Here is a 12,796-nt window from a genome sequence, read left to right as displayed (position 1 = left end):
GGGCCAACAATTTTACAAAAAGTTCTTGATTTGGATATTTTGAAAACAAATCACGTTATCAAGCCTGAATTAGAGTTCTCTCTTAACATAGCTAGTGTATAGACAGTCCCCAACTTAATGATGGTTCAAGTTACGATTTTTTAGTTTTACAATGGGGCAAAAGTAATACAGGCATACATTGGTGGCGCCTTAGGTGGCTCAGTCAGTTAAGTGTCTGACTCTTGGTTTCGGCTCAGGTCATGTTCTCATGGTTCATAAGTTTTAGCCCCACATTGGGCTCTGCGGGATTCATTCCCTTTCTCTCTCTCTCTCTCTCTCTCTCTCTCTCTCAATAAAGAAACTTAAAAAAATGATACAGGCATCCACTGGAGATACTACAGGTTTGGTTCCAGACCAGTACAATAAAGCAAGTATTGCAATAAAGGGAATCAGATGTTTTTGGTTTTCCAGGGCATGTAAAAGTTTATGTTTATACTGTACCCTGTTTCCTGTGCAACGGCATTATATCTGAAAGTTCATACCTTAATTAGAAAGTATCTTAGTGCAACAAAATGCTAACCGTCATCCAACTTTCAGCAAGTTGTAATCATTTTGCTGATAAAGGGTGTTGCCTCAATGTTGATGGCTGCTGAAGGCTGGGGTGGCTGTGGCCATTTCTTAAAGTTTGCCATTGTCTTGACTTCCCTTCACAGATTTCTCTCTAGCACGCTATGCTGTTTGATAGCATTTTCCCAATAGTAGAACTTCTTCCAAAATTAGAGTCAATCCTCTCAAGCCCTCCTGCTGTTTTACTAAGTTTTATTCTTGTCTTGTCATTTCAACAGTCTTCACAGCATCTTCCCCAGGAGTAGATTGTCTCTCCAGGAACCACTGTCTGTGCTCATCCATAAGAAGCAACCCCTCATCCATTCAAGTGTTATAAGAATGCAGCAGTTCAGTCACATCATCAAGCTAATTCTAATTCTCTTATTTCTACCACATCTGCAGTTACTTCCTCCACTGAAGTCTGGAACCTTCATAATCGTCCTTGAGTGTTGGCATCCACTTCTTTTAAACTCCTGTTAACATTGATATTTTGACCTCTCCCCACGAATCACAAATGTTCTTCGTGGCATCTAGAATGGTGAATCCTTTCCAGGTTTAGTTTACGTTGCCCAGATCCACTTCAGGAATCACTCTGTGGCAGCTACAGCCGTACAAAAGGTATTTCTTCAAAAGTAAGATTCTAAAGTCAAAAATACACCTTGATCCATGGGGTGCAGAAAGGATGTTGTGTTAGCACGCATGAAGACAACACAAATCATGTTGTACGTCGCCATCAGAGTTCTTTGGTACAATGTTAATGAGCAGTAATATTTTGAAAGAAATTTTTTTTCTGAGCTGTTAGGTGTCCATCATGGGCTTAAAATAGTAAACCATATTGCCAACAGATGTGCTTTGTTTACAGAATGGCCTGTGGGCATTGGCTTCAACTTAAAATCACCAGCTTCGATAGCCCCTAACAGAGTCAGCCTGTTCTTTGAAACTCTGAAGCTAGGCATTGACTTCTCTCTAGCTATGAATGTCTTGGATGGCATCTTCTTCCAAAAGAAGGCTACTTCACCCGCACTGAAAATTTGTCGTTTAGGGGCACCTGCGTGGCTCAGTCGGTTGAGTGTGCGACTTCATTTCCGCTCAGGTCACGATCCCAGGGTTGTGGGATCAAGCCCCACATCAGGCTCCTTAAGATTTCCTCTCTCCCTCTGCCCCTCTTGCCCACTCGCACATTCTCTCTCAATTAAATATATATATATATATATTGTTTAGACACCTGCATCAGTTATCTGGATAACTTGCTACATCTTCTACATCAGCACTTGCCGCTTCATCCTGCACTTTTATATTATAGAGAAGGCTTCTTTCCTTAAATCTCATGAACCAATCTCTGCCAGGTTTCTACTTTCCTGTTGAAGCTTCCTCACCTCTCTGAGCCTTCACAGGATTGAAAAGAGTTAGGGCCTTGCTCTAGATTAAGCTTTGGCTTAAGGGAATGCTGTGGTTGGTTTGATGATCTATCCAGACCACTCAGACTTTCTCCCTATCACCAATAAGGCTGTCTCACTTTATCATTCATGTGTTCACCAGAATGCCACTTTGAGTTTCCTTCAAGAACTTACTTGCATTCGCAACCTGCCTGCCCGTTTGGTGTAAGAGGGCCAGCTTTCAGTCTTTCTTGGCTTTCTATGTGCCTTCCTCAGCGAGCTGCGTCATTGTGAGCTTCTGATTTAAAGTGACAGACACAGCAACCTACTTAATGGGAGATTTGTCAATGACGTAACCAATAGAGTTAATATCCAAAATATATGTAGAATTCCTAAAACCCAATAGCAAAAAAAAAGATAAAAAATGTGTAGACGATCCAAAAAGACATTTTTCCAAAACAGACATACAGATGCTCACCATCACTAATGACAGAAATGCAAATAAAAACCACAATGAGATAGCACTTCACACTAGTCAAAGTGACTAGTATCAGAAAGGCAAGATGTAATGTGTTGGCAACCATGTGTAGCAAAGGGAACCCTCGCACACTGCTGAGAATGCAAACTAGTGTACCCGCTGTGGAAAACACTGGAAAAATTAAAACATGACCCAATAATTCTGCTACTGGCTATTTACCCAAAGAACAAGAAAAAGAAAACACTAATTCAAAAAGATAGATGCACCCCTATGTTTACTGCAGTATCATTTACAATAAGCTAACATTTGGAAACAACAAAGTATCCATTGATAGATGAAGATGTGGTGTATGCATGTATATAAAACGGAGTATTACCCAGCTGTAAAAAAGAATGAGATCTTAACATTTGCAACAACAGGGATGAACCTAGAGGGTATTCTGCTAAGTGGACTAAGAGAAAGATAAATACCATGTGACTTCATTCATACGTGGAATCTAAAAAACCACCACCCGCCCCCCAGATTTGTACATATAGAGAACCTGTGGTTGCTAGAGAAGGTGGGGGTGGTGGGGAACTAAGGGGATTATAAGAGGTACAGACTTTCCAAGGAAAAAAGAAAGAGATGTATGGTTTACCTTGCATCGGAACCCTTAGAAGCCACTGTAAAGTTATTAAGTGGGCTGGGGCGCCTGGGTGGCTCAGTCCGTTAAGCGTCTTGACTTCAGCTCAGGTCTCGATCTTCTGGTTCGTGGGTTCGAGCCCTGAGTCGGGCTCTGTGCCGCTGAACACTTGGTCAGAGCCTGGAGCCTGCTTTGGATTGTGTGTCTCCTCTCTGCCCCTTCCCTGCTCAAGCTCTGTCTCAATCTGTCTCACAAAAATAAATCAATGTAATAAACAAGTTATTAAGTGGCCTAATTTCAAGACTGTTGTGTCCTGGGGTATAGGGAGGCCCAGGGAGAGAGATGGGCAAATGGCCAGTGGGTGGATCACCATATCAAATACAGTAACAATGAAAAAGTCTGAAATGCTGTACCAATTATTAAAATGTGACACAGCACAAAGGGACCAAAAGCTGTTGGAAAATGGCACCGATAGACCTGCGTCAATGACGCGGGGTCGCCACAGACCTCTTTGTGAAAACACTATCTGTGAAGGACGGTAAAGCGACGTATAGGAAAACCAGGTATGCGTGCCATCCCATTCACGTGTCCTCTCCAAGTTAAGCCAGCAGTGGGAACCGCTGTCGGCATGTTGGTAAACACCCTCCCGGTCATCCTTCTACACTGTAGACACGAGGACATGCACAAATAGGCTTCTACTCCGTATCCTAATTTATAACTGCTTTGTTGCCACTAAACAATGCTACCTAAAACCTCCATGCTAGTTGTTTCCTCCATATTCTCAGATGAGTCCTGAGGAATTGGGTCTGAAACAGCTTCTCACCTATTTATTATAAATATCAAAAGGAAGGCTATTATTTCAGGAAAAAATCCAAGTTTGCCTCATTTCATTTTTATCAGGGGCAGAGTTGGAAGTTTAACACAAATCCTCCTGTAATTCCTCTAGCCTCACTAAGCTAACATGAGCATCACTACAGTTTTGTGGAAGAACCTCCTCCTCCCAGGAGAAAAGTAGCCTTTGGACACCTACACACTGTTGACAGCACTGGGTTGAGACGAAAGGGTTAGTCACGTCAGCTAGTGACCAGTGAGTCTTAACCCACCTATACAAGCCTTGTAACTGAATTCAGGTATGTTCAGCTTGGATCTCCAGCACGTAGGTCCACACTGTGTCAGCACACGTGTCTGCCAACACTATTTCCAACGACTGTTTATTGAGCGTCATGAATACAAGTGACATTATACAAAATGAAGTGGATACAGTCTCACCCAACTGGCATGCACTTCACAGTTAATTGTGTGAAAGTTTGAAAGGTTAACACATTCTGTCAGTGCTTTTCATAAACAGATTTCTGAAAGACATTTTTAGTAAGGTTTTTAAGAAATACACGATCAGACAGACAAACTAAAAATGTATTAAGTGAACATTTGTGAGAGTTTATGGATTCACCTCTCGATTTCCACAAGGCTTTGACCTGTTTACTACTAACTCACAGAACCTAGGACTCAGTCTGTGAAGTTAACAAATGCCTGGAGTGACTGGGAGGTAGACTAATCATGAAAAAGGGAACATTTCAGTTCTGTGTACAAAAGGCTGCCTTCACATACGGATTACTTCATGAACCCAAAAAAAGTACTTCTATTCAGGGTCAAAGGCTCCAGTACTACTGCCTGTTAAGAGAACTACACAGGTGGGTGGATGTCTCCTCCACATTGCTGTCAAAAACAGCAAAGACCATGGTATGTTAATTTGAAAAGAATCGGAAGGAAAAGACTGCTGTACGGAAAACCATACCAATATGTGGATTAAAGTGAAAGACGGAATGGTGTACAGATGTGCCCGAGTCAATGCCCACCGGGACTCTTGCTTTATTCTGTGGAGGTGGGCCCCACGAGGTCCCTGTCCCCAAACGTCCAAGTGGAGTGAAACCGCAAATTCTAGGTGATTGGTTTCTGTAACGAAGTTAATCGTAAATGAGAGTAATCAACTGTTAGGGCAAAAATGGTCTGTGGACTCATGCCCCAAAGAGAAACTGCCCCGAGTCTCAGTCTTGGAAGGAGGTCAGACAGCCGTACTACTCGGACACGGGTGAGTTTCCACCTTCATGCCACACAGCATTCTAGACGCCAGGTGTGTGCTCACCAACCTATGCAAGGGTCTGGGCAATCCCGCAGGTAAGTTTCATATTGACCTTTGGTAACATCCATCAGGGTGGTGAATACAGTCAGCTGAAAGAAAAGGGACTTTTATTTGAAAAATGTTTCCAATTCAACGACGTCCTGACTTACATTAGCATTCCTATACACGTCGAGTTGTATAGAAATGCTACTTAGTATAAAATAGTATATAAACTACTTAGTATAAGTACTTAGTATATGAAGCTACTTAGTATAAAGCTTCTTAGTATAAAATAGTATATAAACGGTGTGTATACAAAGATACAAAAATAAATATACAAAGAACCAAAGAGTTAATAAGTTAATATTTACATCTCACCATTTAAGAATGCCACAGCAAAACAATAATAATTGAAACAACTGACTTCAATAGAACCATTACTCCAGGTCATGAATATAAACAGGCTCTGGAGAGAATCCCATTAATTCCTTACAAGATCTGATTCCTGAGTAGCACGCTGCTTCACCACCAGTGCTGCAACACCCCACGTCCTCAGCTCACGCAGAGCCTGATGGTTCCGTGGAGGATAAACAGCCCGGCTGTGGCCATCCTTATCCTTAGCGCATCTCTAACACAGCGGGGGAAACTCAGGCACGAAGCTCCATCTGAAAACAGACTTCAGACTTCGTTGAATTCTAGGTGCTAATTGTAGTGTACAGTGTGAGATTTCTGACAGGGAGAAGTCGAAGGTAAAAGGCTGTATTTAACTGAAACGTCATGGAGGTAAAACCAGAAACCATACTCTGATCAGTCTGGACCTCAAACCACACTAATCAGTTTGTCATATCCCAGGAGTGACTGTTTTAGTCACACAAAAAACATTTTTAAAAATCAACCTTAAGCAGAACATGACTTGGGGGTTCTAGCTCTGACTGATCCACGATAACAGGGAAAGATAAAAACACAGGCCCAGGTTATTTCCCTAAAAGTAAATTATATACATACATGTTTTAAAAATAAGAAATTACAATTAAAATTTATTAAAATTAAAAATTATAAATATATATATATTTTAAAAATACCTTGTTGAGGACAGGTTTTGTTGACAGGACATCATATATGGTCGCAAATGAGATATTCTAAAACACAGAAGTAATTTTGCTCATTAAGTTAAATGCTGATGTCAGGAGGGTTATCCACACAATGGGCTATTAGAAACAAAGGCTTTCTTCAGTCAACCTCCCAGAAACCCCTAAAAGAATTTCCTTTGGGGTCACTGTTAGAAGAGTTAATGGTTCTAATGTGTCACTTTTTCTCTCTCCTCCTGCCCTCTTTAATTCTTGTCATTCAGCTACAGAGTGGTGTCCCAACATTAGAGTAAAAAGGCAAGTACTGTAAAATTTTGCTCTTTCAATTCAAAACAAAACAAAAACTCAGTACAGATTGTCCAGAGATACTGAATAACAGGAAGTTTATAAGTTCCTCAAAGGCCAAAGAAAAATGCCACAACTAAGATAAGCTTCAAACGTCACCATTTATTTCTACAGAGGACATTGTGACTGTACCTCTTGAGTTGTCCGGTTTAGGCACATCTTTGCAGGCGTTCTGCGATCATCGAGAAAGAAAGGACTTTTCCAACGGTCATAATTTGTTTGTAGCACATACCATCTATCCTGCTTGGGGTTGAGTCTAAATACAAACAGAGATTCTGACTAGGTTTCATGCCTTAAACCCGTAAATATGTCAGTCTATGCTTTAGTTTCTACTTATTTTGTTTGAACAAATGTACTTACTCATATACATCCAAAGATTGTGTTCTATCTCTCGTAATCACACAACCTTCCCCAGACTTGTTGCCTCCCAGGATAAAGTATGCTGGGGCCAATATCTTAGTTTTCGTCAATATATTCTTGGCTTCTTCATAACTACATAGAAACATTTAAAAAAAAAAGTAAACATTTTTAGTGGACTTGGAATGAAAAATATTTAGTTGTGGAAACTAAGGGAAAACAAAAGTATCTGAGAAACATATTCTTTTTTTTTTTTTTTAACGTTTACTTATGTTTGAGAGAGTGAGAGACAAAGCATGAGTGGGAAAGGGTCAGAGAGAGAAAGGGAGACAGAGTATCTAAAGCAGGGTTCAGGCTCTGAGCTGTCAGCACTGAGCCCAACACGGGACTCGAACCCATGAACAGTGAGATCGTGACCTGAGCTGAAGTCGGACGTTCAACTGACTGAGCCACCCAGGCGCCCCTATGCCTAGCACTTTTTAAATAAACGAGCTCATTTGCTTTAAACGCGCGTGTGTGCACGCGCGTGTGCGCGCGCGCGTGCGCACGCGCGCACACACACACACACACACACACACACCATGAACTCCCTATGAATGTCAAAGGTTAACCTAAGAAATTCTGAAATAATTATTCATTGTAGCTAGAAAATATTTTTCTATTTTAATATAAGCAATTTAAAATAAACTACCAATACATTAAAACGATCGTACACTATACTCAAATGGTATTTATTACAGGGGTGCAAGAACGGACCAACATCAACACATCAATGTGTTTCACCACGATAACAAAATGAAGGATAAAAAGCATATGATCATTTCAACAGATTCAGGGGAAGTACCTGACAGAATTCAACATCCTTTCATGATAAAAACTCAACAAGGTGGGTATTAGGGGGAACATACCTCAACATAATAAAGGCCACATAGGACAAACCCACAAGTAACATCATAGTCAATGGTGAAAAGCTGAAAGTTTCTCCTCTAACATTAGGAACAAGACAAAGATGTCTACTCTCACTATTTTTATTCAGCACAAGTACTGGTAGCCCCAACCAGAGCAGTTAGGCAAGGAGAAGAAATAACAGGCATTTAATTCAGAAAGGAAGGAGTAAAACTGTCACTATTCACAGATGATATGACACTCTACACAAAAACCCTAAAGACTGCACTAAAAAACTGTTAGAATAAATGAACTCAGCATAGGTACAGGACACAAAATCAATATACAAAAATCAGTTGCATTTCCATACACTAACAATGAACTACCAGAAAGAGAAATTAAGGACAAGATCCCATTTACAAGTGCAACAGAAAGAATAAAATGTCTAGGAAGAAACTTAACCCAGGAGGTGAAAGCCCTGTATACTGAAAACTATAAGACACTGACAAAATAAATGGAAAAAGACACAAACAAATGGGAAGATATTCTATGCTCATGGATTGGAAGAATACTCTTAAAATGTCCACACCATCCAAAGCAGTCTACAGATTCAGTGCAATCTCTGTTGAAATTTCAACAGCATTTTTCACAGAACAAATAATCCTAAAATTTAACTATAAGAATCCCAAGTACCCAAAGCAATCTTGAGAAAAAAAAAACAAAGCTGGAGGGAGGCATTACACCTCCTGATTTCAAACTATATTTTAAAGCTGTAGTAATCAAAACAGGATGATATTGGCATAAAACAGACAGACAAATCAACAGAACAGAGAGCCCAGAAACAAATCCATGCATATATGGTCAATTTACATTAACAGAGCAAAGAATATACAATTGGGAAAGGACAGTAACATGCAAAAGAATGAAACTAGACGACTACCTTACACCATACACAAAACACAACTCAAAATGGATTAAAGAACTGAACATAAGACCTAAAGCCATAAAACCAGAATAAAATATAGGCTATAAAGTCCATGACATTAGTCTTGGTGATGAATTTTTGGATTTGACACAAAAAGCAAAGGCAACAAAAACAAGTGGGCCTGTATCAAACTAAAAAGCTTCTGTACAGTAAGAAAACCATCAACAAAATGAAAAGGCAATCCAGTGAAAAGGACGAAAGTATTTGCAAATTTTATTATCTAATAAAGAGTTAATATACAAAATATGTAAAGAACTCATTCTTTTATGATCCTTAGGCCCAACTCTAACATCATGGGGGGGTTCCCTGTACCTAACACCAAGAAATTCTTGGACACCCTCAAGTGTCCAAGAATTCAACTCAATTCTGACACTATCTATACAGAGATAACGTTGGATTCACTTGTTAAGGATTCAGACTTATAAGACTGTACTCCACCCCTAACTTCCGAGGTCAGTCCTAAGCCCCATCCAGCCAGTTGTAAGCATTACCTGTGCCTCTAGCTGACTGGCTAAGACTGGAGGTTCCCACAAGGTCCTCTTTAGCTTCAATTAATTTCCTACAGTTGCTCATAGAACTCAAGGAAATGTGTACCAGTTTATTAAAGGATATGATAAAGGATACGAAGCAAGAACCATATAAAGAGATGCATAGGGCAAGGCAGGTGAGAAGGGCACAGAGCTTCCATGCTCTCAGAGTATGCCGCTCTCCCCAAAATTCTGTGCTCACCAACCCAGAAGCTCTCCAAACCCTTTCCTTTTGGGGTTTTATGGAGGCTCCATTACAAAAGCATGACTCATTAAATCACTGCCCAATGGCAGGTGATTCTACCTCCAGCCCCTCTACCCTTCCCGGATATCCGGTGGCCCTGAAAGTTCGAACCCTGTAATCGATGGCTTCCTTCACAGGCCACCAGGCCCCACCCTTTGGTGCTTTCCAAAAGTTGCCTCATTAACATGACAAAAGACACCTTGATCACTCTCAACACTTAGGAAATTCAAGGATTTGGGGAGCTGTGAACCCAGAAATGAAAACAGATCAAATATCTATCTCTTATAAAAAAAAATCACAATATCGTACTCATATAACTCAATAGCATAAAAAAATTGATTTAAAAATGGGTAGAGGATCTGACTGGGCATTTTTCCAAAGACGATACACAGATAGATGGCCAACAAGTACATGAAAACTATGCTCAGCATCAGGACTCACTAGGCAAATGCAAATCAAAACCACAGTGAGTTATTACCTCACACCTGATAGAATGGCTATTACCAAAATGGTAAGAAATAAGTACTGGTGAGGATGTGGAGAAAAGTGAACTCTGCACTGCTGGGAATGCAATTGGTACAGCCACTGTGGAAAACTGTATGGAGGTTCCTCAGAAAAATAAAAATGGAAGTACCATATGATTCAGTCATTCCTCTTCTGGTAATCTATCCAAAGAAAACAAAAACACTAACTTGAAAAGATACCTGCAGCCCCCTGCTCACTGCAGCATTAGTTACCAAAGCCAAGATATGGACACAACCCAAGTGACCACTGAGGGATGCATGGATAAAGAAGTTGTGGTGTGTACATACAATGATTATTACTCGGCCATAAAAAAGAAGGAAATCCTGCCGTCTGTGACAACATGGATGGACCTTAAGGGCATTATGCTCATGAAATAAGGGAGACAGAGAAAGACAAAATACCTTATGCTATCACTTACATGTAGAATCTAAGAAAACTAAACTCATAAATGCAGAAGACAGAGTGGTCATTGCTAGAGGGTGGGCAAAATGGGTGTTGGGGGTCAAAAGGTACAAATTTCCAGTTCTAAAATAAGTCAGTCCTGGGGATGTAATGTATAACATGGTGATGACAGTTAATAATACTGTATTGTATGTTTGAGAGCTGCTAAGAGAGTAAATCTTAAAAGTTCTCAACACAAAGAAAACAATTTCTGTAGCAACATATGGTGATGGATGTTAGCTACACTGATTGTGGAGATCATTTCACAATATATCCAAATACCAAAACATTTCGTTGTACCTGAAACTAACAGAATGTTTTATGTTGCTTATTATCTCCAAAAAAACCAATAAAATAATTTTAAAATGAATAAATATTAAATTTGATAATAAAGCAATCAAACAGATTACCTTGTGCTATTTTCCAGGACTGATCTAGTGATAAACCCTATCCACATGGCATCTTTCTTTCCCAAAATCCATTCTATGATACCTGAAAGAAATCAAATACACGCAGTGTCACAGGCCTGGAATTACGTTAGGCTGTGAACCAGAATACAAAGTTCAGCCTTCTTCTGAAAACATCTATGGAATTCCCATTTAAGAACTCTCTACTCATTGGGGCGCCTGGGTGGCGCAGTCGGTTAAGCGTCCGACTTCAGCCAGGTCACGATCTCGCAGTCCCTGAGTTCGAGCCCCGCGTCAGGCTCTGGGCTGATGGCTCAGAGCCTGGAGCCCGTTTCCGATTCTGTGGCTCCCTCTCTCTCTCTCTGCCCCTCCCCCGTTCATGCTCTGTCTCTCTCTGTCCCAAAAAATAAATAAACGTTGAAAAAAAAAAATTAAAAAAAAAAAAAAAAGAACTCTCTACTCACCCATATAACCACCATTTACGCCGAAACGTTCATTTAACGTAAGGCTAAACAGTCCCTGAAAACAAGACAAAGCAATGAGATCAGAAACTTCAACCATCCTGTTTAAGGCCCCCTCTTTGTATACTGGTATACCGAATCCTGGAACGGGAGATGGGGGGGATGCAAAGATGAGTCAAAACTATATCATCACATTCTATTAAGTTCAATGCGTCTTCACGTGCAGCATGTGACATGAGTAGGTGGAATATTATTGGTCACACTTTCCTGACAAGGAAAACAAAATGCAGAGAATTCATGCCTAACTTGTTTGAGTGGCAGACTAAGGACCAGATGCCAGGTTTACATTATGTTCCCGGTCCTCACCATCCAGCCACACGCTTCTTCCTCCTGACAGTCTCCCTGAGACAAGACTTCATTCCCTTTCTACTCTTCCCCACCATGCAAGTTCATACCTATGAAGGTGACAAGAAGTACAAAGGGATGAACTGAGGCTTCATATTCTTTTTAGGTCCTCGTTTCCTCAGACCCCACCTTTCAAAGGCAGTAATAAAAGCAGGACCCAGAGCTACCTGTAAAATTATTTAACAGTAGATTTCTTACTGGTTTGAATCCTGTTAACATGCCCACATAGCCAGCAAAGCTTGAGGCCTTGAAGACAGTTTTATTGTTTCTTTGGAAGTCCAAATTCACTGTTAAAGGTTTTAGTTGCTCAGTTACGACCCAGGTATTATTATTTATGTTCCACCTACAAAAGACAAATTTCAGTGATATTTAAGAACAATGATGGTAATAAGGGTGAATATGATGACGATGGCCAGGCACTAAATTAGGTCTTCACCTACCTGGTCCCTCAAGCGGGGAGGAGGGACCCCCCTTGCAACAGGAGTGCTTTGCAACAGGAATGCTCACAACTTTGCAACTTTGCAACAGGAGTGCTTGTATCCCCCATTTTCCACAGGAGAAAACTGAGGCTCAGAGAAGTTAAATAACCCAACATAACACAGCCTATTAAATAGCAAACCCCAGATTCAAATGTAGGTCTCTAATTACAGAGCCCTGTTCTAGTTTTTTCAGGAAAGTTAGGAAGACATAAAATACAATACTGTTCTTCCCTTCCGAGCAGTAAACCAGATGTGCATCTGGGGCCTCCAATCCTCCACATGTGTGTTCAGATGTGTGTTCACTAGGTGCAACTCCATTACAGGCCCAAACAGTGTGCCCGTCTTGTCTCAAAACTAAGAAACAGGATCTTCACTTCTGGGCCTATTTTGGGCATGATTTGGGATTTACTTTTCATCAATGGAATACAACCTACTCTTGGGAAGAAGAGTTCTACTGCGTCCTTTAC

The 12,796-nt window shown here is 40.6% G+C and overlaps 2 protein-coding genes across 28 annotated transcripts in view; one reads left to right on the top strand and one right to left on the bottom strand.

Moving 5' to 3' along the window:
• Positions 1-3,356, top strand: part of PCM1 (pericentriolar material 1) — an 84,075-nt gene extending 80,719 nt beyond the window's left edge. For all 27 annotated transcript variants that reach the window (XM_043559578.1, XM_043559489.1, XM_043559479.1 and 24 more), the window contains one exon: positions 825-3,356. In XM_043559578.1, coding sequence (XP_043415513.1) covers positions 825-922 — 98 coding nt within the window. In that variant the 3' untranslated portion in view covers positions 923-3,356. The remainder of the gene's footprint in view (positions 1-824) is intronic.
• An 899-nt stretch (positions 3,357-4,255) lies between these two features.
• ASAH1 (N-acylsphingosine amidohydrolase 1) overlaps positions 4,256-12,796 on the bottom strand; it is a 50,992-nt gene continuing 42,451 nt past the window's right edge. Inside the window, exons 8-14 of the mRNA XM_043559916.1 lie at positions 12,049-12,193; positions 11,449-11,503; positions 10,988-11,069; positions 6,974-7,105; positions 6,746-6,869; positions 6,263-6,319; positions 4,256-5,290 (exon numbers count right to left, since the gene is read on the bottom strand). Coding sequence (XP_043415851.1) covers positions 5,201-5,290; positions 6,263-6,319; positions 6,746-6,869; positions 6,974-7,105; positions 10,988-11,069; positions 11,449-11,503; positions 12,049-12,193 — 685 coding nt within the window. The 3' untranslated portion in view covers positions 4,256-5,200. The remainder of the gene's footprint in view (positions 5,291-6,262; positions 6,320-6,745; positions 6,870-6,973; positions 7,106-10,987; positions 11,070-11,448; positions 11,504-12,048; positions 12,194-12,796) is intronic.

Source organism: Prionailurus bengalensis, chromosome B1, assembly GCF_016509475.1.
Source record: "Prionailurus bengalensis isolate Pbe53 chromosome B1, Fcat_Pben_1.1_paternal_pri, whole genome shotgun sequence".
Classification (NCBI taxonomy): domain Eukaryota; kingdom Metazoa; phylum Chordata; class Mammalia; order Carnivora; family Felidae; genus Prionailurus; species Prionailurus bengalensis.
Note: the sequence above shows the minus strand (reverse complement) of the source record. Positions and strands in the feature narration are given on the sequence as shown.